We start from the raw sequence: 27,090 nt of genomic DNA on the forward strand, positions 1-27,090 counted from the left end.
TTGCAAGTGGGCTACTTTGATAAGACAGGACGATTTTTTTGTACTTTTGCGGGTGAGACTGAGGCCTAAGTTCTCAAACACAAACAGTCATCGTGTCATGAGATATGCTTCGGTTAACCAGTATCAATTTTTGACAATGATTATGAAACATGAACGGGTTGCCTTTTCTGTGAAACGAGCTTATATAAAAGTAAGGGTTTGGAGATTGGGGCAGAGCCTCTTTTTGAGTTGCCCCCCACACCGTACCGGGAAAATACCATTACATCATTCATGGGAAACCCCCGAAAACCCCTTTCCGGACAGCCTCAATGCGTAAATACAATTGTTGACCCAAACTTATTCTTATACAACTGCATTTTACTGCTGAAACACCAAAGCACTTAAACCTGGGAAACGGCGCCAAGGAATCGAAAGGAGGGTTGCGTGCACGTGTGTATAGTGAGTGTACGTGTGCTCAGCTGACTACGTGTGCAGCACGATCTTGGAGCAAAAGGCTAAAGGCTCTGAGCTGCAACAACATGGCGCATGAGATTTTGCCTTTGTTATTCAGTTTGATGGCAATACACTCAGTCTTCGTAAGTATTTTCAAACAGTTTTGATATTTATATATCTTCTATTGGCTTCTTTGCGTATACTGGTCCTGTTTACAAAACTTGTCTCCTCAAGAACCGTGTTTGTCTGTAGAGCGTGAAGTCTCTTGAAATTCGACATCGCGTCGCCTTGATCATCGCGCCCTGTGAATGGGGCGCACGTTCCCCGGGACATTCGCAACTCGAATCAGCTCGAATCGCGTTATTTAGATCGACCGAAAGATTATTGAGTACAATGGACTTTATTATTTCCACTGTAATAAAATCACCGCAAATGATTTGTTCGCTAATGGAAGTATATTAGTCAACCCATTTTATCTTCCGTGTCGAAATTGCCTTCCGCGAAGCACTGTCACTACATTTCTTCGTGCTGCACGCGTAATCACACAAGATCACGCGATCCTGAAACGGACAAGAAATGTACATGTTTGTTTCGAAGAGAAATAATTACAAGCTAAAGTTACTAAAAGCGGGGTGAATTACATGTGGACCAGCGTATAAAATGTTTAAATGGTTTCAGTTGTTCCAGTCTTGAGAGTTATAATATTTAGTTTGTAAGTTTTGAGACATCTTAAAGAGGTCGACTATCGCATTTTTCGTTGAAAAAACGGGCATAATAGAAATTCAGTGGTCCTTTAAATCATCCATTGAAATCGAAATCGAAACATCAAAACACTGCTTTATTGTTGTGACTGCCGTTAATAGGTCACTTCAACCGAACAACTTCCTGTACACATTCTAACTGATTTGAACATAAATTAATTTTTAATATATGATTTCACAAGTGTGATTACCGTAAATAAAGAGCTCAGTTAGAATCGAAGTTTCGATAAATGGAAAATAAATTAAATTACTTTAAACTCAAACAACATTACATCCTTTCCATACTGATCAAAATGCAAACTGAAACGGTCAAAGGTGTCTTTTGGTTACGCATGGCTAATACTTGTGTCAAACACATGCAAATTTTCGACTACCGCTTTCAATTAACTATATTGCTTTACATTTTTTCTCTCTATTGATTTTAAAAGTCCAAATTCAGAACACTTCAGAACACGTTTGAACAGCAACGACAGTTCCTTTATTTTCTAAGCTCGTTTTCTCTACCTTCGACAGGGGCTTAGATTTGATCGATTTTGCTGTGTAAACACGGTAATAGCCCAATTTCCATATATTTAAATTCTACGAGGCTCTGCAGAATAAACTTAACAGTTTTGTGGGATTTACACCACAGAGCCTCATAGTGACGTCTGTTGTTTTATGCTGAATTAATTGCGTCGTAAATCACGGAGAACAACATGTGCCTTGTAGCCAAAAATAACGTTTACAAAACATCCCGTTTTTAAGCAACAGATTAAGTAACAAGACTTAACCAAGCTGATATAACGTTAGTAGCTTTAAAATAGTTTTTTAAAACATTGGACATTACAATACTCAAAGAGTTATTCATCACAGCCAGGCATTGCAATATTATGTGTTGATGAACTTTTCTTAAGTTTTCGTACAAGTAAGTTTGACAGTCTTAAGAAGAATGAATCAAACAATTTCATTCTGTGGTTTCCGGTGGGACAAAAAATACTCTTCAAATAGAAATCGAAAGTCTCGCTGCATGTGCAAAGGCACGTACTCCTTAGTTCCGCGTTGCCAATCCGCTCCTCACCAGGCCTTCGCTTTCGCTGCACAGTTTCTTCCCGTTTAAGTGGATGCCTAGTCACCAGTTCCCTTTTCAAGGAGGAAACAGAGAGCGTGGCGATTGATGGTTAGGAGCATTCTCGTTCCTTATCAGCCGGCGAAGCCTTGGCACGAGAAACGATGGGCTCTGGGGACATGGGATTTTTGAATTTATTCGAATTCAGTTTGATTGGCTGTTTGAAAGAAAGAATTCTTGAACGAAAGTAAGAAACGTAACGACTTTCTTATACATTCTCTTGAAACATCATGACTGTATACATGAAGACCAGAAGTCTTAGAATCTAGAATCCTAGGCTCTCGTGCCAAGGCCCTGCCGGTTAAGAGAAACGAAAAGGGCTATGGAGACGAGGATGGGTTAGGAGACGAAATGCGAAGCGTCTGCAATACGCGCACCAGGAATCTTGCAACCGGTCTGACGACTGGTAGCTATTGCAGGCTTTTTTTTTCAGGAAATAACACCACTTTAAATTAAGATGAACAGTTGTTTATACCAGGAATGTATCATCTAACCCTGTTCTACTGTTTTACCCATTATATCTGTGCAGTCACTTGGTGGTACAGACCCATATCTTTCTCCTACGCCGTCCTTACTTTCATGCGAAAAGTGCCCACCTGGATTTTCAACCTTCTGCCCACAAAATGGAAAATCTCGTTGCGTACCGTGCGTGGAAGGGACTTACTCAGAGAACCACTCCCGCCGAAGTAGTTGCCGGCCATGCTACAGCTGCATGGACGACGAATTTGAGTTGCAGCCATGTACTCCAACTTCAAATGTCGTATGCAAAGAATGCAGCAAGTGTGGTCCAGGCTTTGTGGTGTTGAAGCCTTGTGAAAGAACAAGGGACACTGTTTGTGAGAAGTGCTCTGTTGCAAAGGGATACACGCCCGGTTATGCCAACATAGAATGTAACGAAGGCGAAATTGAAGGTACGATTATTTCGATAAATTCGGAAAGCTGACGTTTCGAGTGTTAGCTCTTAGTTGGGGTATAATTAAGTAGACGGAAGAGACAGAAAACAAAGAACCCCTCCTTATATTGCTTAGATATACATTGTCGTTGGCAGTCGATGGGCAGAGCTGTCAATGCTTTTAATCTGGGACTTTAACTTGCTGCCAACTGTAACCACGTTTTTTGTAAATATTCAGACAGGGAAGGAACCTTTTCTTGACGAGAAACAATCTCGCCGTATGCTCATTATTGTATCCTGTTTATATTCAATACCATTTCTTATGGTGCATTAATTGGTAACATCTGCTTCATAAATAGATCTCTCGATCTTCAATAAGAGTCAAGAAAATGAAAACGCCAAAGGTTCCATGACGATTATAGAAGTGGAGCAACCATGGCCAGATGGCGAAAGAAAATCCAAGCATCAACATAAACAGACAGTGGATGAAAATCCTCCAAAAGCGACCGTCAGGTATCCTGGGTACCCCTCAGTTAAGCCAACACCTTCAAGCTCATTCTCAAAAAAGGCAAATGGCGCATCACCTCAGAGGACACTCCGATCCCATCCAGTGATTTACGTTCCCTCGAGCTTGTCTGTAGAGATCTCATCGAAGTCGATTATCGGAGAGCAGACATCGATTAACCCGTCACTCACTCCAACTATGCCTGCCGAAGTCGAGTCTCCGCCCAAGGAACAGCGTCCAGAGCCGACAACAAAGCCTGAATTGGACACCAACACAGAAGAACCATCCAGCTATGGAATGCAAGGAGATGATGGCAATATTCCCAGCCCCAGACATACTACACGGAGGAGCGTTAACCTAAACAGGACAAGAATGGCAATCTCATTGAAACCCCGAGGAAACTCGTCTGTCTCGCCACCCGATGAACATGTAGACGTGTTCAATATGAATTCCCGGGGAATGGTCGAAAAACATAGCACGGGGATTACTCCGCATACCTTAAGCGGTGAGGAGATACTTCTCTATTTTAGCGCCAAGTTAAAGGGCTATGTCAATTTTGGGCAATTTTTGGGACTGACCAGCAAGTCATAGAATTAACTGAAATATCACAACAACTTCTTAAAACTCTGGAATAACTCAAAAGAAACACATAATGGCCATAAAGGGGCACGGATGGGCAAAATTCGAGAAGATTAAAACGGATCGCGTTCGGATAAACTTGAAAAACGTCGGCCCGACTTTTTTCAAGTTTGTCTCAATTTGTATGAAAGTGTCATTTACAGTTCTCGAAAATCATCCCTTTTTGTTATGTGGCAGTGGTTTTGCCAATAAATGACTTTTGCTACAGCTCTTAATTAACGAAAATAAATAGATGTTCCCAAAAAAAACCGTGATCTAGCCCCTTTAAGGACGTACATCTCGCCCACATAAATTTTATTTAATACGGAAGCCCCTTTGAAATATTTCAGAGCACTTGATGTCCTTTATTTAACAATTATCTTGCGAAATCGCGCGGAATATCGCCTGATACTTAGCCGACGAGGCCGTAGGCCGAGTTGGCTAAAATCAGACGATATTCCGCAAGATTGAGCAGGATAATTGTTTTATTATTCAACAAATTGTCAAAGAAACACATTTTTCAGATAGAAAAACTGTAATTATGCAGCGCTTTACAAGATTTCGGAGGAATTTTCGCAAACTACGTATATCGCAGGATATATTTGTTATGTACGGATGACAGATAACGTTAACATTTTGACCATATATGGGCAGCGCGCGCATGTGTTGAATAATAATAGGTGATATCCTGGGCCCAGTTGTTCAAAGGGTGGATAACGCTATCCACGGGATAAATCGCTATCCAGTGGATAAGTGCTTACAAAACATACTTTGCTATCCACCGGATAGTGATTTATCGGTGGATAGCGTTATCCACCCTTTAAACAACTGGGGCCTGGAGATAACCTTTTTCGGTCTACAAAACGTTTCTTTGGAACGTCCACGGAGAAGCGCAAAAACCGAATGGAAAAATAGCCGCGCGAAAACTGGGGGAGAGATGTGTTTCTTTCGCTTCCTGTAAAACAATCTGAAGGCTAGGAAAGTCTTCTTGCTATAAATGATTTTTGATCTGAGTAGAAGAATTAAAAACTGAATTTATTGGGGGGAAGGGTGTAATTTGTTCGCTCAAAACTCGCAACTTCAGTGGTTTTGGCATATTAGCTTAAACACTGAGTTAGTTGAGCTGCACTTAACAACTTAAGGCGGTCATAAAACTTTCTTTACAGGAACTGAAGTTGAACATTCTGATGAGATGCCATTTCTAGTGGACAGAGATAGGAGCAGATCTAAGTCTTCTCGTGATTCACGTTGGGGAATTATTGTGGTAGCGACCGGAGTTGGGATAGTCTTGGCTGTTATAGCAGTTGGCATTCGATGGAGACAGTTCAGGGAACACAAAGGTGAGGTCTTAATTCAATGATTAAATGCTTAGCAAAACAAATCTGTACCCGACAATTATTGGGGTTTTCAGTGAAATACGAACTCTGAAATTCAATCCTCGACCAACGGTTTATGCTTTTTGCTGTCGTCAATCATCTGATCTGACCTCTCGGGAAACAGAAGTTCACTTCAACCGGGTCAAAAGGTCACGTCTCTTGATTGTGATTGGTAGATTTCGATCCAGTTTGTTTGTTTCTGTTTGTCATGGTTCGTTGGCAGTCGCCATAATTATGATTGACGGCAGCGAAAAACGCAATCGTTGGTTGAATTTCGAATTTCAGAGTTCGCATTTCACTGAAAACTGCAATAAAGGCATGTACTCTACATGAGTGAAGTGCAGGACATTTAGACTAATTATATGTCTAGTGATGGCCATGGCCAAAGTCCCAATCCCTCTGCTGATAATAGGAAGTTTAACTAAACAAATTTATTGTTGCTTGGGACAAGCTGAAAAATATCCTGAAGAATAATTAAAACTGCAATAGACCAGAATCCTACAGATGTACAGGTAATGTACATGTGGCTTCACTCTGGCCTGTTGATGCTTTAGAAACCGCGAATTCTCTAGTTGACTACCCTGGCTGTGCGGATCCACCCACGTTCCATGCACGTACAAATATAATCTTGTCACGCAAGAGGTTGTCACGTTAGTGTCGGTGAATATGACGAGGCTCGATTTTAACCCTTGGTGCAATCTGGTTATTTCCTTCGTTTTATACTCATCATCCATACATACAATACCAGATTTTACCAAATGTTATCTTGAACCACAGTAGATACGTCAGACAACTTAGCAACCTCACTGTCGAAAACCGCAAGCTCAACATTTTTTATGGTTTTTCAATACAGCGTGCTTCTTCAAATGTCCCCGGCCAAAATGCAGACGTCCCCGTTGTCCAACGCCATCTAACTGTTGTGATGGAACTTCCGTGTCAAGTATTGCGGGAGTGTACGCAGATCAGGTGATTACTGTACCCAATGGTTTTTTGTTTGGTCCATGACAGTCCCGTCTCCCTTCATAAACGACATTGATAAACTTCTCATTTCCCCCTACATTATGAATACACTATTAAGCAAACAGGTGACGATAATTAAGGCATTTTACTAAAGGGTTGAATCTATCGAGGGATAAATACGAACGTTTCGTATTGGAACATTAATATACCAGTTTTTCGTAATGTAAAAAAAAAACACATCGATGAACTCAAACACCCAGATTAAATAAGTGAGTGGATAAAAAAAAAAGTCAAAACGTGTAAAGTAAGAATCGTTGCGGCCGCCAGTTTGGCAGTTGACAGAGAGAATGTTAAGATTAAGACTTACTTAGTTTTTGTTAAGATTACTTTTTAGTTAATTCTTTTATATCATATATACATTTCGCCGATAAAAGGTTAAAAATAAAACTTAAGGTAAAAGCTGTTAAAATTGATGCTAAACGTTTTCAATCTGTTCGATCATCATCAGAGTGAAAAAATCTGCATACGCTCATCGTTCGTATAGTTCAGATAACACCAGTTATGTAATACCTGTTCCCATTGGGAACAAGGTGAGGTCCAGTGATTGCACTTGTTTGTTTATCAATTTCGTCATTTTAGAGTAATTTTTACCTAGTTTTTATATTATAGCGTATTTTTAACTAAATTTTGTAATTTTGGATTGTTAGATTTTTAGCATTATTTTTAGTTCTTGATTGTATTTCATATTAGAGGGCCACTGGTTTGTCAGTTTTTTACTGTTATGTGTTCACCCTCTATAAATAAAGTTGATTATTATTATTATAAGACAAAATAAGGTCAATTAAGGATTCCATAGTCACTGTCATTTGCGCCGTAGGTGAACACTGGCCTTTGCTATTGCTGCAGGTTAAATAACTACACGACCAGTGCCGTAACTAGCACGAGGCAAGACGAGGCACTTGCCTCGTCTTAATTTTTACCCAAGATTAAAACCAGAATATGTTTTTTTGGAAAAATAGTCCCCAGCTGAACAAGATTGATTTTTCTCAAGAAACACCTCATGAAAAATGTCTCTGAAAGAGATTCATAGCTTCTAGATTTCAAAATTTTCTGGAGGGTTTGCCCCCAGAACCCACTAGCAAGATTTTGCCTCGTCTATTAAAGGTCTGGTTACGGCCCTGTACACGACTTCTCCATTGAGTATCTATAAGCTTTTTATTGTTTGTAACGATTTTACAGAATCCTGAAATCCCTGCAAACCATGCACCACCATGGACAGTGAGTGTCACAGTTGAGCATGAATCAGAGGATTCACCACCCAACTCCAACAACCAAACTCTACACACCTTCCTACCATCTGAACGGACAATTGTGGCAGATGTTCATCATACTACGCCTTCGGTGTTTGAAGTTTTTAATATAAGGGGAGGACTCGACGGTACCATACGGTATGTCTCTCAAATTGACACATAAACGTCTCAGTTGTGAAATATATTTATGTCTTTTCTTTTTATATCATGTTTCCACTGATGACAGGCTTGGATTTCTCCATAATCGGTTTCCAGTGTTTTTGTGCCAAAACTTCGATCTCGAGCATATTTCGGAAAATTTTAATAACAAATTGTATATACCTCGGGAAGATTCACAAATGAATGGACAAAAAGATGCGCCACCGGGGGCAGGGGTAGGATGGCTCCCATATGGGGGGCTTTGTATGTATAAGGCGCGGGATGGGGTATGGTAAGCTTCCCAGCACGATTTCATCACTCAATTTTAACAGTTAAGAGGATCGGTTCAACAGAATATTCACAAGGTGAATATAAGGAAATGTATTGGCACTTGATTCTCTTGCACACACAACAGTGTAAACTGTATTAAAAGCGCGCGCCATTTTAACTTTCAAGACGGTGGAATTCACCTCTGTATTCCGTAAAACTAAGCAAATGGCAATACACTACATGACATGACATGACATGACATGACATGACATGACATGACATGACATGACATGACATGACGTGAACTGACGTGAAATGACATGGCAATGACATGACATGACTGAAGGTACGTCATGTGAAGTGAAGTGACATGACATGTCGGTACATCACGTCACATGATATGACATAACAAGTATGACTCACAAAATGACTTGTTTCTGTACTCTTACAGACCGTACCCGAAGTTTATCACACAAGCAGAGACCACGTTCACGAACTCGGGCGGCAAGTTGTCGGCTCCAGACTCTAATATCATTATCAACGTTGATAGTGGGACAGTCCCCGAGGGAGTTAACCAGCGTTTCTTCTACCGTGTTGTCTACGATGAAACAACACTGTTACGGGATATCCCGGAAACACCCGATAGGACTCTTATTGCACCAGTGATTCACTGTGGACCCGAGAACATTAACCTGCTGAAGCCGGTGGAGATAATTGTCCCACACTGCCTGTATTTGGACGAGGTTAAGAAGGAATCGGTATCTGTTTACAGATGTGGGAACTATGCTGTCGACGGTAATTTACTTTTCGTTGCATCTACGGGTTTCTTTATTAAGCTTAATATCTCTATGTGGACGAGCAAGACTACAAAAAACATTTTTTTAAAAGAAAAAACAATGTCAAGTAGCACTGAACCCTTTTGAGCTATTTTTTGTAGCCTGGATGTTGCCGTTGTTTGCAAAAGACGATTACATGCCTTGAAACAAATCTGTGTTTAAGTAACGGCTTCGCGGCAAAGCTTCCAATCAAAACTCTTAAAAAACTTCAAATTTTTGCTGACTTATAATCCTTTTCTTTACTTTCCTCTACCCGACCCCAGTTCAATATTGATTTTCTTCAATCTATTCTATCTCTAGTAGAGGGATGGGAAAATTAAATTAAGAGTTATTTGTCACTGGGTGGTGTCCCAAGTGTCCTAAAGATTTTTGACCGACTGTCATTAATTGACGAACTTTAGGTCAGCTCAAGTGGGAGAAGGTCCCCTCAGCATCGGAGAAAAACTGCCAGTCCAAATCTTGGTTCACGGTGAAAAAAGACTCCGTTCACATTAAAACCAAGACCTTCTCTATCTGGTGCATATTTGCTTGTGGCGGGCCAAAGAGGAAACGAGCCACAGTTTTTTACAGCAAACCGAATCCAGAACTTGATACTATCTGCTTCAGATTTTACATCTACAGTGACAACGAGGATTCTAAGAAGGTAGGGGTTTTAGCAGCTAACAGTGCGGACATATACATGTTAGGATTTGGGGTAAAATCCCACGTAAAAGTGATCGTCAAATTTCGTACTGTGATAAGTACATCATAGTTTCTGTCATATTTTTCCGGTTTTACTCCCGAGATAAGTGGTGATGCTTCTTCTTCTACACTACTACTCATCATTCCCTTCTGCGCGATTTAGGAGATTACTATCGAGTCGGGGAAACAAGTGCCAGTTGCTGGCGAAGTCACTTTTTCTAGAAGTGACTGAGCTTAAGATTTTCGTCCCAGAAGTTGCTACTGAAGCAACATGACGTATTTATACGCGCGACGGCTTTCGGAGTACTCGTGAGCGCTCGCGCTAGTTTTTGATTGGATGAAATAATTCGGAAATTCTTCGAGTGCTTCAACGAAGATTTGCCAAAACTGGCACTTATTCTCCCGACTGATTGAAGGTTAGCAGGCTCCTGAGGTTAGCTAATTCAATTCGCGCATTGATAGGGCTCTGTTTTGCAGCCCACGCGCTTTGCACACATTATAAGTATACATGCAAAAGATCAGCAGCGGTCTCGTCTGAAGTGGCTACTTTCGGAGGGTCGTTACATGGTGTCTTACATGACGTTGAACGCTAGTCAAAATTAACGAGGATAAACAAAGGATTGTCGGATTTTATCGTTTCTTTTTTCGCAATTTGATGGAAAACCATAAAAATTGTCAACTCAAGCAATTCAATCAGAACAAAGTTTAACAGTTTTCTTTTATTGTTTATTTCATGTTAACAAGCGAGTAAAGGCGAAAGAAAAAGATCTGTTCTCTGGATCGAAGCAGGCGAATGAGGTACCCTTCAAAATGTACAATGATTCCAAGGATGTAACTGTTCAACTCACTGATCTTGAAGAAGGATGGATAATGCACAACACTCCCAGTACACAGGTAAACATTACTTTATTAATTGAAGAAGACCAACAACAACTACAGGGACAGCCGCAATGACAAATGGTATCTAGAAAGATGTAATTTTCTGTTGTTACCAGCGTAGGAAAAGAAGAAAAAAAATCTGACTCCTCGACGTGAATCGAACCCATGACCTTATTCCGCATACCAGTCAGATTCCCATTCTCATCCCCAGAGCTGCTTATTCCTCTTAGCCGGCGAAGACTGTGCACAAGTAACAAGTGGCTCTGGGAGAACCCCACCTCTCACGACTTCGTCACTCGCACGGCCGCTTCGCGACCTAAAAGGCTCGCTTCGCCAGCTTATTCACTGTGAAAACTCGTGACGTCGACTTGTGGCAAGTCTATGGGAACACATGACTTGATTGTTAGATTTTAACAAAGGGTGTTTCAAATGGCTAGCTAATTAAATCAATCGTTTCAAACTCTTGTATAACAAAGGGTTTTAAACGGTTTATTTTATTGGCTGTTCCTTTTTGTTGAAATCCAGCCAATCAAATCATATGTCCCCAGAGCCATAAGTTTTTAGTGCACAGGCTTCGCCGGCTAAGAGGGACAAGCGGCTCTTGGGACGAGAATGGCTAGAATCCCTAACCACTGAGCTATAGGGAGACAGATAGCCTGCAAAGCAGGCGTATTTCGTGGGCACATTCGAATGCATTTTGATCGGGCGCCATCTTGGATTCTTACTCGAGAGAGGATTGGGGATAGGAGAAACGTGTCCTAGGGTTGTAGGAGTGAGGCAGAAAACTCTCTCTGCCCTGGCGCCCTCATCCAACATGGCGGCGAATCTACTCGATCGCGAACTAATACTACGCGCGCCCACAGAAAACGCCTGCTCTGCAGGCTAGGAGACAGATTCCTTGACGTCAGTTGGTGTTGTTTGACATTCTTCAGTCTACAGTGCTACCTCACACGATTTGTTGTTTAAGAGGAGATTTGTAGAAGAATCCGACAACGTCCGGTAATGCTATGAAAAATTGTTCGCTTATCCTTTGCATGAAGGTAGTCCTTATTAAAACTAAAAACGTTATGTTGTTTTTTTCTTCAAATATTTTTATTTTTCTGAGAAAAACGATTTTTTTTAATTTGACATCTAGACTCGTCTAGACTCGATTGAGAGGGTACAAATTGGGTTGAAAATTGACCATTTTCAATCGATTCGTATGTCAAAACCATCACGCGCAGAAAAAAATAAATACAACCGGTCTATTGCATGACTCTTCCTTATCTAAATAAGCATAGTTTCAAGAGTTTTGGTTTAATCTAATTATTTTACGGTAAACAAAACCAGACTATTCTCACGCGAAATGAAAGTCGGTCGGTCAAAAGAATCGTCATTTTCACTATGTGCCTTATCTCAGAATTCCTTGAGATAAATATATTTCAACTGTAGAAGGATGATACTTTCAAAATATTTAAAGTTTTGTCTGGGTAAATGATTAAGCACTTGTCAAAAAATTATTCAAAATCGTACAAAAACGACACAAAATCACGCAAGCTTTCGAATGCGTGACCAAACGTATTACCACCGTATTTGTTCTTTAAATCAATTTAGTCGCAACACTAGCAATACCAAGGCATAAATCATAATAAATATGTTCACCTTTGCTTGATTATGATATCCTGTCCCATGCAATACGTTTTCCTGTCATTACTTCAATGGCTTCCCGTTCAGTTCGCATGCCGCTTGTCGAATCCGTCTGCGACTGGTGAATTTGAAGCAACCACCGATACGAGTTTAACCAAATATGTATCGTCATGATTAACAAGCCCTTTTTGTGTTACTTGATTAAGCCATATTTCAGGTTATAGCCGGCAAAGCGTTTTCGATAAGCCACTTTGCAGTGCCTGTTGGCACCGTTATTATTCGAAGTGAAGTATAAATTTGCATACTTTCGAGACAAGCGTGACAGTTTTTTATACTTAGGGGGTGGGGTGAGGAAGGGTCGTAAATTTTTAGATGAATCAATGGTTTGAAAACGTTTGGGGATGAATTGTCACAAACTCGTATTTGCTACGTGATTTACTTTACTTATAAGTTCTGCTTACGCCATCGTCAAAATCAAAGAGAGAAAAACCGTAAAAGTATTGACAAAAAGCCACTGTCAGGAAAGAGTGTTGTAATCTATTAAAGTTAGACTTTCTAAAAGTCGTTTGCTTCTCGTTCCCGGTTTGGTAGTAGTCTATAATCTACTAATTGCTGGTTGCTCCTTCTATAAAAACCATATAATTCAGTTATGTACTTCATTATTCTCCAAAACAACAAAGTAAAATAATTGACCTTGTGTGTGCGAGAATTCACGTTGTTTACTTTTAGGAGACGAGACTAATGTAATTTATTAAACTCGATTATAGATGTTTGAATGATTTCTTTTTTCTCACGAACCATTTGTGGAGCAACCGGCACAACACAGTCCCCGTAAAGTGCTTTTTCCTTCAGTTGTCTGGTGAACTGTTGGAAACTCCACATGTTCTCGCTGCACTTGGTGTCTCATGGAAGTTTCTTGTTCTTTTAAAACGATAGTTGGCAGTCCTTGCTCGTATGATCGACGCGATAAAAGTAAATTAATAACCGAGGTCCCTTTGCTCATGTTACAAGGATATAGAAAATCATAAGTCCCTATGGTCTTTTGCTGGTGTTAATGGCGAACAGGAACTTATTCTCCTTAGAGCATGCTCTAAGGAGAATAACTTCCTGTTCGCCATTAACACCAGGTATCTTTAACAAGCAACAGGATGTTAGCGCTTTTACTATCTGTCCCTTTCATCGATCCGAGCTTGGAATTGGATGGCGAAAAAGTTCCAGTACATGCAAAGTTCCTCACGAGATTGCTTATCACAGTAAAGGGAAGACTTCTAAAGGCCGATTTACACGGTACGATTTTGTCGCATGCGGCATGCTTGCGATATGCTTAAGACAGGCTACGACACGAATTGTGTCGTGTAAATCAAACCTACAACTTCTAAGTCATGTCGTAGGCCTGTCGTAAGCATGTCGCATGCGACAAAATCGTACCGTGTAAATCGGCCTTAAAGGAGATAGAGATGTAGGAAAGAAATATCAAATGTCATATTCCAGAAAACTGGTATCCTTGTTCCCGTGGGGTCAGGTTTGACGTTGTGAAATTCTTTTACATCCCCATGTAAAATACGGTATTAGTTTGTGACAATTCATCCCCAAACGTTTTCAAACATTTGATTCATCTAAAAATTTAAGACCCTTCCTCACCCCACCCCCTAAGTATAAAAAACTGTCACGCTTGTCTCGAAAGTATGCAAATTTATACTTCACTTCGAATAATAATGGTGCCAACGGGCACTGCAAAGTGGCTTATCGAAAACGCTTTGCCGGCTATAACCTGAAATATGGCTTAACCAAGTAACACAAAAAGGGCTTGTTAATCATGACGATACATATTTGGTTAAACTCGTATCGGTGGTTGCTTCAAATTCACCAGTCGCAGACGGATTCGACAAGCGGCATGTGAACTGAACGGGAAGCCATTAAAGAAATGACAGGAAAAAACGTATTGCATGGAACAGGATATCATAATCAAGCAAAGGTGAACATATTTATTATGATTTATGCCTTGGTATTGCTAGTGTTGCGACTAAATTGATTTAAAGAACAAATACGGTGGTAATACGTTTGGTCACGCATTCGAAAGCTTGCGTGATTTTGTGTCGTTTTTGTACGATTTTGAATAATTTTTTGACAAGTGCTTAATCATTTACCCAGACAAAACTTTAAATATTTTGAAAGTATCATCCTTCTACAGTTGAAATATATTTATCTCAAGGAATTCTGAGATAAGGCACATAGTGAAAATGACGATTCTTTTGACCGACCGACTTTCATTTCGCGTGAGAATAGTCTGGTTTTGTTTACCGTAAAATAATTAGATTAAACCAAAACTCTTGAAACTATGCTTATTTAGATAAGGAAGAGTCATGCAATAGACCGGTTGTATTTATTTTTTTCTGCGCGTGATGGTTTTGACATACGAATCGATTGAAAATGGTCAATTTTCAACCCAATTTGTACCCTCTCAATCGAGTCTAGACGAGTCTGGATGTCAAATCGAAAATTTCGTTTTTCTCGGAAAAATAGAACTATTTGAAGAAAAAAACAACATAACGTTTTTAGTTTTAATAAGGACTACCTTCATGCAGAAGATGAGCGAAATCCCTGTATTTTAAGAATTGCCGCAAAAAACAATTTTTGTTCGATTCTTCTACAAACTTGCTCTTAAATCTTCTACGAATTATTTCGTTTTCTTGACAACCAATTTTTAATCTGGTTCATTATTTTTTTGTTACTTGTAGACATACACCTACGAGACGGCCTATCGGAACGGATTTCGTTCCCATACCTCGTGCGAGTTCACAGTGAAACCAAAGGCAATAGGTCAAGCTGTGGATGTATTTTCATGCAACTTGAAGTTTCAGCAAGAAGACCACACCCCAGAACACACGATCAATCTTAATCCAGGATTCTTACTCAGACAGGTAAAGTAAAGAACAGCAGCCGTAAGGCAGACGTAAAGCAGTCGTACTGTAGCCGTAATTTGAAGCGTTACTTGCAATCAGGTGGGAGGCGCGGTGGCCTAATGGTTAGCGCGCTAGACTTCGGATCGAGCGGTCCGGGCTCGAGCCTGGCCGGGGTCAATGTGTTGCGTTCTTGGGCAAGATACTTTACTCTCATAGTGCCTCTCTCCACCCAGGTGTATAAATGGGTACCGTTGAACTAATGCTGGGTGGTAACCCTGCGATGGACTAGCATCCCATCCAGGGGGAATAGAAATACTCCTTGTCGCTTCATGCTACAAAAACCAGGATAAGCTCCGGCCTGTATGGAACACTTGGCTCGACGCAGACTTAACCTTTGTCTCGAGATGTCTGCACGCAGGCTAGATAAAGCGCTATTTCTTACTTTTACGTATAAAGTAAATAAATACGAATGCGGTGGTGGTGGTGACTGGCTTTCAGATAAAACAGATTCCTGGGTTGAATCTATGATGGGGGAATAGAAACGGTCTTGCTTTGCGCATGTTTAATTTTTTAGTATTATGAGTCCTTGTATTTACTAATAAATCTTCCTGGGCAATAATATTTATTCCAGCTAATTGATTGATCATGACGCATTTCAATTTTCAGACCCGTCGATTTTCAGTAGAAAGCAGTGGAAGTGAAACACCCTCCAGCAGCACCTGTGTGACAAGAGCAGGCACCATGTCGGTACTGCGAGAGGAAGATGAGGGCATCCACAGTCAGGATGAGCACTGCCCAGGTGAGCCACACGGCTTTTGTCACATGAAAATAAGTCAGTAAAATTATTTCTGCATGTGGCCCGATTAAAAGTTTAACCTTTCATATAGAACTCAGTGTTCGTTCTGAGCTGATATATGTGGATAAAGAGAGGGTCCTGAAGGGAGGGGGGGGGGGAGGTGGTATAAATCCCATTTACCAGCCCAAACATTTTGCTCAAATCCCATTTCCCAGCGTATTGTTTTCCCAAATGTTTCCAAATCACATTTCCAGTTTCATTGTTTTTTGCTTGTCATTTCCAGTCCCAGTGACTCTAATCCCATTTTCTTAGAAAAATAGGCCGAAGTCCCAGTTCCCATTTTACCTCTCCAGGTCCCTCTTAAGAAGTTATTAATTTTTACTTGCGGTGGCGTATTCAGGTATAATTGAGATCTACATATGCGTTCTCATGGATTCGATTCTTTTTATGTGATACTTTGGAGCGGATGTTGCACATTGGCTTGCTGTGTTCGGCCCGTGAGAAACAACAAGAATGCAAACACCAAAATACCTTAGTTCATAGTCTGCATAGTGTCAGTGCTTAAAAAATGATGATGGTTTAAATGTTTATTTCTTGTAGATTCACCAGCCAAAGTATCAGAATCTTCCAACCATTTCTTCTCGTCACTGGGCAGCGCCAGCGAACAAGTAACACAGGAACACTGCCATTGCATTTGCGCACAGGTTGGAGCGAAATGGAAGAAAGTTCTGCGAAATCTGGGCACAGGGGAAGTAGCCATTGAAAATTTGGAAGAGAATTACAACAAGGTTGAAGAAAAATGCTATCAGGGTCTTTTAGCGTGGTCGAGAAGTCCTCTCACTCAGAACGCTACCACCAAAAAGCTGTGCCATGCTTTGCGCCTTGAAGGATGTTCTGAAGCATTGGAAACGTTGTCAAAAGAAGGTATATCAGTCAAATTACTGCGAGTATTTTACAAGAACAACAAAATTTTATTCTACAAATACTGGCGTGCAATTAAAACTCTATATAGAGATGACGAATTCACCTTTTAGACATCTGACGCAATTTAATTTCAATTTACTGAAAACTTGAAATGGCCAGAAACGCGTTAACGACATTGTGCCTATAAGTCTTTGAGAGTTTGTCATTTATATTCGTGAAATATTTATTAACTACCGTTCCATATTTTGTTTTCAAATAATGTGCTTAACTGGTTAAGTTCAAATTTGAAAGCGAACTTTTTACCCAGTTGTAACTCATTTTTGTCCATTTTAGGTGTCAGTTGCGATGCTTGTGCTCCAACCCTAGAAACCCAAGAAAGCAGTGCAGACCTAGGGACATGCGTATAAGCAGCTGTCCGAGATAGCCATCCTTCAGTGTGTACTCCACTCGAAGCGACGCTGGAAAACATATCCAGTTCCAAGTCCGGCCCACTGATGATAGTTAGCGCGAAATAAATCACATCTGTCGGACGGATAAAGAAGGAAAACTATAATGCTCGTTGCAATGTGATTGATATAAAATAAGCAAACACACAGAAATGTGAGAAATCGTAAGCTTAAACTAATAAAATAAAACCATCTACTGATCTGCCACTAACGAAGGGCTTTGCAGCCCAGATACGAGCTCACTTTGGCAGACTAACTGAATTTGCACCAGCCGGGATTGGGGGTATCCTGAATCTCGTTAAAGAATTTTACTGGAATTTCCCTACTCCTTGCTTCGAGAGATTCACTTTCTTATACCTTGTATATATTGTTATAGTACCAGATCTTGAACAATAGTTTAGGTCATTGACAACATACAGTTATCCACTTATGAAGGGCCAAGCCCAAAACGTTTGATTTTGTACGATTTTGTCATACTCGGCCAGGCATGCAGGCCATGCAGCCACCAATGTTTTTACTTTCGATTAAGAAAGAGTTGAAAAAAATGGTTTTTTCTTATAAGAATATATATACTTTTTAATTTTGATACACACTTGATGTATCGACGTCGAGAAATCTACTTGTATAACAAAACACGCGAAAACATAAACTAGAGGTATTTTGTATACCCTCTTCACTGGTTGAAGAGCACTAGTTTTACTAGTCCAATTTACTAGCTGGCCATTAAATCGGCCTTATTCTATTTTTATAGTATTGGCCTTGTATTTTAAATTGTGAAGACCTATACCTAATGTAAATAAAAACTTTTTTTATGATTACCTAAGTCAGTGCCATGCATCGCAAAGCATCTAAACAAAAAATACTTCCACTCAGTCCTAACTATCAAAAATTGTCTAATTTCAATCAAACCTCTACATTAAAAATCTTTGCTCTGAGTGACCGGCGTTCGCCGTGGATAGCAGATTTCATTGAAGTTATGGGTACTCTGATAGTCATCTTTTCAAATTACCACCAAACTGAGTCTGTCACTGTCACTGCAAAGACAGTGACAGCGACAAAGCAGAGAGAACGCGCGCAAATTCTTTGGCCACTTTCCACAAAAGAGCTTACTGATCGAATGGTACAGCAAATACTGAACTCGATTCTCACAAAACATCATATCTTGTCAGTGGCGAGCCATCAGTTACAGTGGAGTTACTTTTCTCGGCAAATAATTGGTTACTTTGCTTGCAACTGAATACCACTATATGTGTCCAACCATTTCGAATAGGTGCTTGTTATTTGGTGATGTCCCATTTCCGACAATTTTCTAAGCTCAATTTTTAACACCACAGAAGTCACTAAGCAACTAACTTATCCTCATTGCGCCGTGCTGACGTCACAACATTCGGTGTACTAGCGACTAACAAATTTACTTAATTATTGCATAGTAAAAACTAAGGCGCTTGTTCCAGCGATTGACAATATACCTAGCTACCGTTCAGACGAGGGCGAATTTTTAAGCACGCTTATGTCTCTTGTTCAGGAACCGAGTCATAATAGCGTTCATGGGCCTGCACCCGCTGATGCAATGATCCCGCGGAAGATTGCGAGCGTTCGGGCACGTAAGAACCGTGCGGGGTGCGGTACTCCTCCTGCTGAGAGCAGCGGACATCTATTCCTTGCCATGCGCCATCTTGGAAACAGCCTCTTAGGGCGGCAGCAAACTCGTCACTCAAATTGATGCGAATTGACTTGTTCCCGTCAACCGGCTGGGGCTGATTGAAAGTGAAAAAATCAAATCAAGCCTCATTTCAAGATGAAAAACAAATTATGCTTTAGAATGCAGTTCTGTTTGGTATGCGTGGCCGAGTGGTTTGGGGCGCTGGTATTGTAATCCGAAGGTCCCCGGTTCAAGACCTGCCTCTGCCACTAGCTGGATTTGTTTCTCGGTTGTCCCGAGTTCAAATCCTCGACCACGCTTTGTATATAGCCAACTGGTTTGCCTCCTGCCAGTTGGGATTTTTAACCTTGTTATGTTCATTTAAAATTATTTGTTTCCTCTGTTTCAGTGGCATGCAGTAAACTAGCTATCTCGTTGAGATATGAAGCTAAGTGCATGACCACTATAAACATATATTATTTATGGCACATGGTAGAAAACTAACAGAGAGTTTAGATTTCAGAAAAGGGGTGAAGATTGGTTGGTAGGTGCCAATTGAATGAAACATCGTCATTAATTAAGGAATCCTCGCTTTTTTCAGGGAATTTGTTATTATTTTTAGCAAATTTAAAAGGAGCTATAGCACGTTATTTGAAGGGCGATGTAGCAGCCCTCGCAAGAGCTCACATGAATGGCTCGCTACCCTTCTTAATTCTAGGACAACAGGAACAATGCCTCAGCCCCCAAAACATTAGCAACTGCTACACTAGAGGACCCTTAGAATATCAAGCTTACGAGAGCTGCTACACTATACAACATTTTTCGTGTGTACGAAAAGAACTAGGTGCCTTCAGTCCGAAGTATGTGTACGACTTTCAAATTTCAATCCAAATGCGTTCCTAGAGCTCTTACTCCTCCCTGTTGCTGACCAGTTGAAAAGAAGACTATTGGTAAGAGATTGGTGTGAAGTGTGATAATCGAAAGCATAAGAACTAAGTTTAAAAAGGTGGATTCGTTTCGTTTTAAACTTGAAGTGGTGTTTCATGATCAGATAAAACGGAGACTTTCAAAATGTTCACTACAATAAAAAAAACTTGAATAGCAACGTCAAATTCCCTACCTGGCCTCCGGCTTCTGTAGTTCCACTTGCGCTTGCAGCAGATTCAGAATCTCTGGGCTGGCGGTCTGTTTCCGATGTCCCGGATGAACGGCCGCCTGGCAGAACGGAGACATGAACTTGGAGAGGATCAGCTCTACTGGACCCACTGTGTGACGAATCAAACTTCTTCAAATGGTTTTCTATCTCTCCGTAAAGGATCAAAAATAAGCCCAGGAAGAGTAGAGTACCCACGAACAAAACACCACCAATGACCTTCGATCGAATAACAGCCAGACCGTAATCTTTGTCATAGTCTTTCGGGACGTCCTCCTCTTGGATATCGCAGTACGTTGTGAGCGTTGTGCTAGGAGGGCCGATTTCAGCGCATACGTAGTAATACGCTTGCAAAAAACTTAGAGAAAGCCAGACTAAGGGATACAGCAAAGAGAAAATCGCTGACAATGCAATCTTGACCAGGCTCCAATCACTTTTAAGCTGTCGGCAGCGGATGCAGTGTTCAGAGTGAAGATCCCAGTCACTGCGCCGGTCATAAAAATTGCAGGCACTTTTCAGCTCGAAGAGTCTCTTCATAGGTTTCCATGGAACACTATCATTATCTTGCCGGAAGTAAGCAAACACTGCAATCATATAGGAAGTCAAAGCCGGAAAAAAGAACATGATGGTACCATAGCCGACATTCCATGAGCACGGGCAGGCCGGACCTAATTGACTATTAACTGCAAATTCTTCTTCAAGGAAAAGCTTGAATGCAATTATCAGCAACAGCAGGAACGATCCGTGCCATCCCAGTATGTCCAGTAGGGTGGAGAGCGTCAGTTTCACTGTTTGAGCCATGTTGGTTGAGTTGTTCTTCCGGTCAGCGGTGATCGAATAAATCTACGAATTTAAAGATCGCGAAAATGTATTATTTATTTTGAGTTTAGGATTTTAAGCCTGATTTATATTATTGTAGCGTTGTATATTTATCCCTTTAGAGAGTATGTTTCGCGAAACAAAATGTCAAGCATAGCGTGTTTCAAGTTTTATTAACTCAGTAGATTCGACTTGTAAGATTCCCCTACTTTTTCTCCTAAACCTAGAGATCGAACATTCCCAAATTTCTTTACAACCCCATTGTGGGGCTCGAAGGGTATCGATCAAGGATAGGAAAGATAATAAATCTTAGATAGTTGATCAAGAATCGTCTAAATCGCTCAGAATAATGACACAGTGATCAATGTGTGTTCCTTAGTAAAGGCAAAGAGATTAACATCCTAACTTTTTGTTTCTGGATATTCATAATTTTATACTTTGTCTGGATATTGAACGTCGGATCCTGAATAAACGCCGGGTACAAATACAAACACGGCCAACGCTCAATCGAGAAAATACGGTACACTACCTTCATCAACACTGTAGTGTTAATTCGGAAAATAGGGAGAAAAAATTAACATCGCGTGAGAAAAGCCACCAACTGCGAAGGCTCTTCCGGTGACATTGCGTGACCTCTCACTATGTCATGACGTCAGGTGATTTTGCAAACACTCGAAACAGTCACGCGAGGTTTAACTTAATCCTCGCTCGTGCCAGGAGACCCTGACTCCGTGTATAGACCGCACTTAAAACGAACTAAATAGCCGTCTTTACTGCTATTTAGAGCAATAAATGCTTAGTAATGTAAGCGTTCAGCTCTTGAATGCAAGAAATCAAACATAATTCCATGAGCCAAGCTGAGCTTATTCCAAATTCTGCAAATCACGATCAACTAAATACGAGTGAAGAGTTTAGTTAAAAAAATCCTTTTTTATCAATGGCAGAAATAAAGAGGTCAAATGGGCGTAAAATACGTTTGACAACTCAACGTCGGCGGCGCTTCATTAGTATACGTCAAACTGAAAGATCTAACTTGAAACTGGCTAAACTGAAAGCGCTCTACAGCGGCTCGAATTTCGTGACTGTAGTCTAGAGCGAAGCATAGCTATGATAATCTAAATAATATCGTTCAAACTTATATTGATTCAAACTTCTGATCTCCATGAAAAGTACATGTCTAAATGCGTGATATCTCACGACAAATTGAACAACCCGCTTTGTTTGTACTGCGACAGAATACCGGTCTGCCACTTCCTGTTTCTACGAAAAAGGATAGAAAAACACAAGTAATGTCTACATGAAGACAAAAATAGCAGATGGAAATTAAGTCTTACCAGTTCTGATGTTTGCGTCTTCTTGAATCGTGTGATTATTTAAGGTGTAATTGCTAACGCCGCCGCTCTCGTCTGCTCGGGCAACAACAGAGTGAGTTGGGGGAGTGGTGCAGAACTACTATACCACAGGCTACCCATACACGCAACAGGAAGACCTTCACAGTGTAGTGAAACGTAGTATTTGTGTATGGCAGAGACCATAATTTGGTGTCCCCTTACGTACTGGAGGGATGTGTCGTGTCAGATGTAAGGGGGCTCTTTCGCAGCTTAATGTTTGCCCAGTCGCTTGGTATGCCCTTAACAGTTCAAACACACACTCGAGCCTTTCACAAGTTTTAATTAACTAAGAAGACACATATTTATGAGCAGTATTTTCCTTTAATTGGAAGCATTACAGCCTGCAATCTACTAAACTTTAGCACGTTTAAGTAATCAACTATTCAACTTATTTTAACAGTTACATATTAGCCTACTAGTCAGTTCTAACATTTCACGGATAAGCTCTACCTTGTTCAATGCATTTTACGGTAGCACTGATCAAATCTGTTGCTACTTTGCTACCTTAACTCGAGTGGCACAAAAACCAGCTTATTCCAAACTTCCTGCGCCTAGTTCGCACGTTCGCTCCAATCCCCCGGATCCTTCAGTTATTATCCGGCTGGTGGGTTTTCTCGATCGCGCGTTTTCCACCACATTTCAATCGGAGAACTTAAAATAGGCTACGAAAGTAGAATAAACGTATATAGCTAACACATTAATCAGAAAAACAATTCAAGTTAGTAACTGGCGAAAATAACACATCATGCCTGAGTACAAAAGAAATATATTTTTTGCCCCGGGGGGGGGGTTTTTTTTTTTTTTTTTTTTGTTCCTTTTTTTTTTTTTTTTTTTTTTTTTCCCCCCCCCCCCTGGCCCCCCCGCCTTGCATGTCCCAAAAGGGCTTTGTCACGGATTTGACCGGGTTTTTGAACAGACGGAATTTATATCTGTGTCGTAGGAAACCTAAAGATTATAATCCATTTTTATTAAAAATTACTATATTAGATCACTGAAACTGTTAACGAGGGTCTTTGTCTGCGGATGGCTCGGATGAAATGGATTCAAGTTGTTTTCCGCGCGTCTTCAAAAAAATTGATATTTGAACAGTTATTAAGACCAAAAACCTGCGAAATCCCCCGTGGCGTAGCTCCTTTAAAAACAGACCCAAAGTAATGCAGTTGTCATTTTTGTCAATCACAACAACCGCAGGTAGCGCCAATCAACGCAAATACACGTAACCAGTGCCAAAGGCGGGAAATTAAACGCATGCGACCAAATCCTGATGGGAAGTTTTTTTTCAAGAGAGTTGTTGTTTGAATCAATCAAAGAGCCCAACCAAAGTTATTGCAATGATTGATCACAACGAACGTACACAACCGGCTCTTGACACAATAAAATGAACCAATGCGGTGATCCGTCGCTAAGCGCGGGAAAACGCGTGCGACCAAGTCGCGATTGTAATGAACTTGTGTTAGTCGCGCTGTAATTTTATCGATAATATTTTTACTACAGAAACAGATTCGGAACATTTTCCCCTGACTAAGAAGTTTCTAAATTCCCGTAAGTAGCTTGATGCAGCGATTCGTAGCTGTGTTCACCCCGTGCTTCATGCTGTAACCTCGTACGAGATGGCGGACGAAAAGGCGCGTAAGCTCCTTGCAGGCTCCGGTTCTCCTCCTGCTGTGCACAGCGGATATCAATTCCTTGCCATGTGCCATCTTGAACACTTCCTTGCAGGGCTGCGGCAAATTTATCACTCAAACTGATGCGAATTACCTTGTTTCCGTCAACCGCTTGCTGCAAAGAAAAAAAAAACACGGCTCTCGGCATTTTCATTCTGACCTCCACCATCCCCTCCCCCATGTCATTCACTATACACGTGTCGGGACTAAAAGTCAACTCTCTCTTAACACCGTCGGGACGGGCTCCAACTGTCCGTTTAGCTGTCCGTCTTATAGGGAATTTAGTTACAGTAAAATGACTGAAAAACGGCAGAAACGGGACCAACACTAAGTGTCCGTCTTAAAGAGGTGTCCGTCTTTTAGAGGTGTCCGTTAAGAGGGAGATGGCAAAAGTTGATCACGAGAGGTCGAAGGGGTATCATACAGATTTTCAGGAACGCCAGCTTACGTAAGCAAGTGAGTTTCCCAAGTTCTTCTAGTTGCGGGCTGCGTTTTTATAAAAAAAGGTAGGTGGAGTTGCTCTCAACTCCTACCTCTTGAAGCAAAGAGAAAACTTAGTTCAAGAACAAACTGGAATTAGTTAAACGAGAGTGGGTAAGTGATCTTAATTTTCACTTTTCAAACATTCTATATAAATAACCTAGCTGCGTCCAACGTCACAGTCTAAAAAATTACTTTCCAGAAGAGATCTATGTGCGAGAGTTCAGTATTTTTTCGACCCTTTTCCTGCTCATGTTCTCTCTTGTGGCATAACTTTTCAAAGAGTTCATGGCGCAATGGTGGAGTTTTTGAAAGCGTTTTTTCATTTAATTGTTAAAATTAAGCAATTAAGAGCTGCTTTTAAAAAACAAACAAACAAACTTACTTGACTTCCGGCCTCTATAGCTTCCTGCACACTTGTCGCTGACGGAACTTGGTTTCCTACGGAACCAGCAGGTTCTGATGTCCTGGATGATCGGCCCGTTAGAACGGAAACGTGAACTTGTAGATTAGCACCACTCCCACGTGGAGCCAAATCTATTTTTTTCAAATATTTTTCTATCTCGCCGTAAATGATCACAAACACGCCCAGGAGGAACAGCGTGCTTATAAACAAAACACCGCCAATGACCTTCGATCGAATAACAGCCAGACCATAATCCTTGTCGTAGTCTTTTGGGACGTCATCAAATGTAACATTGCAGTAAGAAATGAGCACTGTCCTAGGTGGGCCAACATCTGCGCATACGTAGTAATACGCTTGCAGAAAACTAAGCGACAGCCAGACTAAGGGATAAAGCAAAGAGAAAATCGCTGACACTGCGATCTTGACAAGACACCAATCACGTTTAAGCTGCTGGCAGCGGATGCAGTGTTCGGCGTGAAAATTCCAGTCAGTACGTTCGTCGTAGAAACGACATGCACATTTAAACTCGTACAGTTTCCTTAAGGCTTTCCAAGGAACGTTTTTGTCATCTTGACGGAAATAAGCAAAAAATGCGATCATATAGCAAGTTAAGGACGGGATGAGAAACATGAGGGTGCTGTAAGCCACGTACCAATTGCAGGGGCAGACTGTACTGTCTTGATCCACAAGGAAAAGCTTGAATGAAATTATCAGGAACAACAGAAATACACCATGCCATCCCAGAATCCCTAGTAAGGTGGAGAGCGTCAGTTTTACTGTTTGAGCCATGCTTGTTTAAATTTCTCAGAACTGAACTTCAACTTGGCTTGTTCCGTATCGCGCACCCACTTTTGAAAAATCTATAATCGGGAAAAAAGAAGTTAGACCCTGATAGGTCGTCATAGACTGTTTACAGCGCGGGGAAAGAACGGCGAGAGAACTGGACGACACACACACACTCTCTCCCCCCCCCCCCCCCCCCCCCCCCTACGCGCCCACGCTCGCTTTGCTCGCCGATTGACTCGATTTTTTGGGTTGGAAAATAAAGAAGCTGTGGACAGTCTAGGGTCGTCACTTTAATAGAAGCGTTGCGCGATTACCTAGGGATCAGCTGCCTCAGACTGGGAAAACTAAAGGAAAACTCGGACTAAAATAGACCCAGGCATAAATTCGCTATGGCAGAGACTTGTCAAAGCCGTCGTTTATGAAAAACCAATTTTAAAAACGCGGAGAAAAGAGATGACAAGGAATGAGTCAGGGGGTGCCTTGAACTAAGAGAACAGCCGGCTATAAATATCCATCCTTGAAAAAAATTTATCCTGGCTCAGAACTGTAAATACAGGAATGATTTTTTGTTTTTAACATAAGGATTATAAATAAAAATAACATTGCGTGACAGCCACTTGTCAGATGACAAGCATGCGGTGTCGGACCGCACTCACGCGAAACATTAGAGTGAATTGGAAACATTTTCAAGATTTACTTCGCGTTAAAATGAAGCAATATTTTAATTTAAAGACTCTGATCTTCGAAAATGCATTAAACTACAGGTACGCCCCCAAAAGTCCACATGCTAAATGACCCCAAATGAGGCGGCCGCTGTTTTGAAAACGTACAGTAGTCGAGAATCGATTTAACGATGTCGCTTGTAAGGTGTTCGCTGCAGTGAATCTCGAGAAACAGAAAAATATAGTCTTATGTTGATACTACACATAGATGAAACTTACCGCACCTGATGATTTAACTTTCTGGATATAGGCGATTTCAAGTTGGTGTTAACGTTAACAAAATGCAGACATGTTTTCATCTGTCGTATACTGGCCTGGATCCTGAGCAAGATATATTCCTCACATGACGAACACTCGACGACGGACGTCATCACTGCGGTATTTTTTCTGCCCTGGGTATATACGGGTGTTGGGGGGAAAAGTGAGGGGCTCAAAGAATGCGTTTGTTTTGGCCCTAGCTTTACACACTGAAGAGTTAAATACACCGCTCGCGTAATATTTTTAAAAAAATTTAAATTTCGCGATTTTCGCGTTTTGGAAAAATCGCGAAATTTCATACCGTATTATAC

General features: G+C 40.9%; 3 protein-coding genes across 4 annotated transcripts; 1 reads left to right on the forward strand and 2 right to left on the reverse strand.

Annotated features, from left to right (window-relative positions):
* Positions 1-308: 308 nt before the first annotated feature.
* LOC144633760 (uncharacterized) lies at positions 309-18,276 on the forward strand. Its single transcript, XM_078492628.1, has 13 exons — positions 309-575; positions 2,828-3,209; positions 3,550-4,200; positions 5,480-5,653; positions 6,543-6,655; positions 7,889-8,097; positions 8,819-9,162; positions 9,605-9,846; positions 10,629-10,778; positions 15,128-15,310; positions 15,959-16,091; positions 16,689-17,012; positions 17,346-18,276. The coding sequence occupies exons 1-13, from the start codon at positions 519-521 to the stop codon at positions 17,417-17,419; spliced, it is 3,036 nt and encodes a 1,011-aa protein (XP_078348754.1). The 5' UTR covers positions 309-518; the 3' UTR covers positions 17,420-18,276.
* LOC144633781 (uncharacterized) lies at positions 18,256-22,508 on the reverse strand. Its single transcript, XM_078492654.1, has 3 exons — positions 22,407-22,508; positions 20,221-21,096; positions 18,256-19,215 (listed from the first exon to the last, which is right to left on the reverse strand). The coding sequence occupies exons 2-3, from the start codon at positions 21,052-21,054 to the stop codon at positions 18,967-18,969; spliced, it is 1,083 nt and encodes a 360-aa protein (XP_078348780.1). The 5' UTR covers positions 21,055-21,096; positions 22,407-22,508; the 3' UTR covers positions 18,256-18,966.
* Positions 22,509-23,330: 822 nt separating this feature from the next.
* Positions 23,331-26,826, reverse strand: LOC144633036 (uncharacterized). Of its 2 annotated transcripts, none has more exons than XM_078491809.1 (3): positions 26,746-26,826; positions 24,993-25,873; positions 23,331-24,242 (listed from the first exon to the last, which is right to left on the reverse strand). In XM_078491809.1, the coding sequence occupies exons 2-3, from the start codon at positions 25,800-25,802 to the stop codon at positions 23,985-23,987; spliced, it is 1,068 nt and encodes a 355-aa protein (XP_078347935.1). In that variant the 5' UTR covers positions 25,803-25,873; positions 26,746-26,826; the 3' UTR covers positions 23,331-23,984. The 2 variants fall into 2 exon arrangements, with proteins under 2 accessions (XP_078347935.1, XP_078347934.1); XM_078491808.1 differs by having other exon boundaries at positions 26,741-26,820.
* Positions 26,827-27,090: the final 264 nt, after the last annotated feature.

Source organism: Oculina patagonica, chromosome 12 (genome assembly GCF_052425735.1).
Source record: "Oculina patagonica isolate OP01 chromosome 12, crgOcupat, whole genome shotgun sequence".
Classification (NCBI taxonomy): Eukaryota; Metazoa; Cnidaria; class Anthozoa; order Scleractinia; family Oculinidae; genus Oculina; species Oculina patagonica.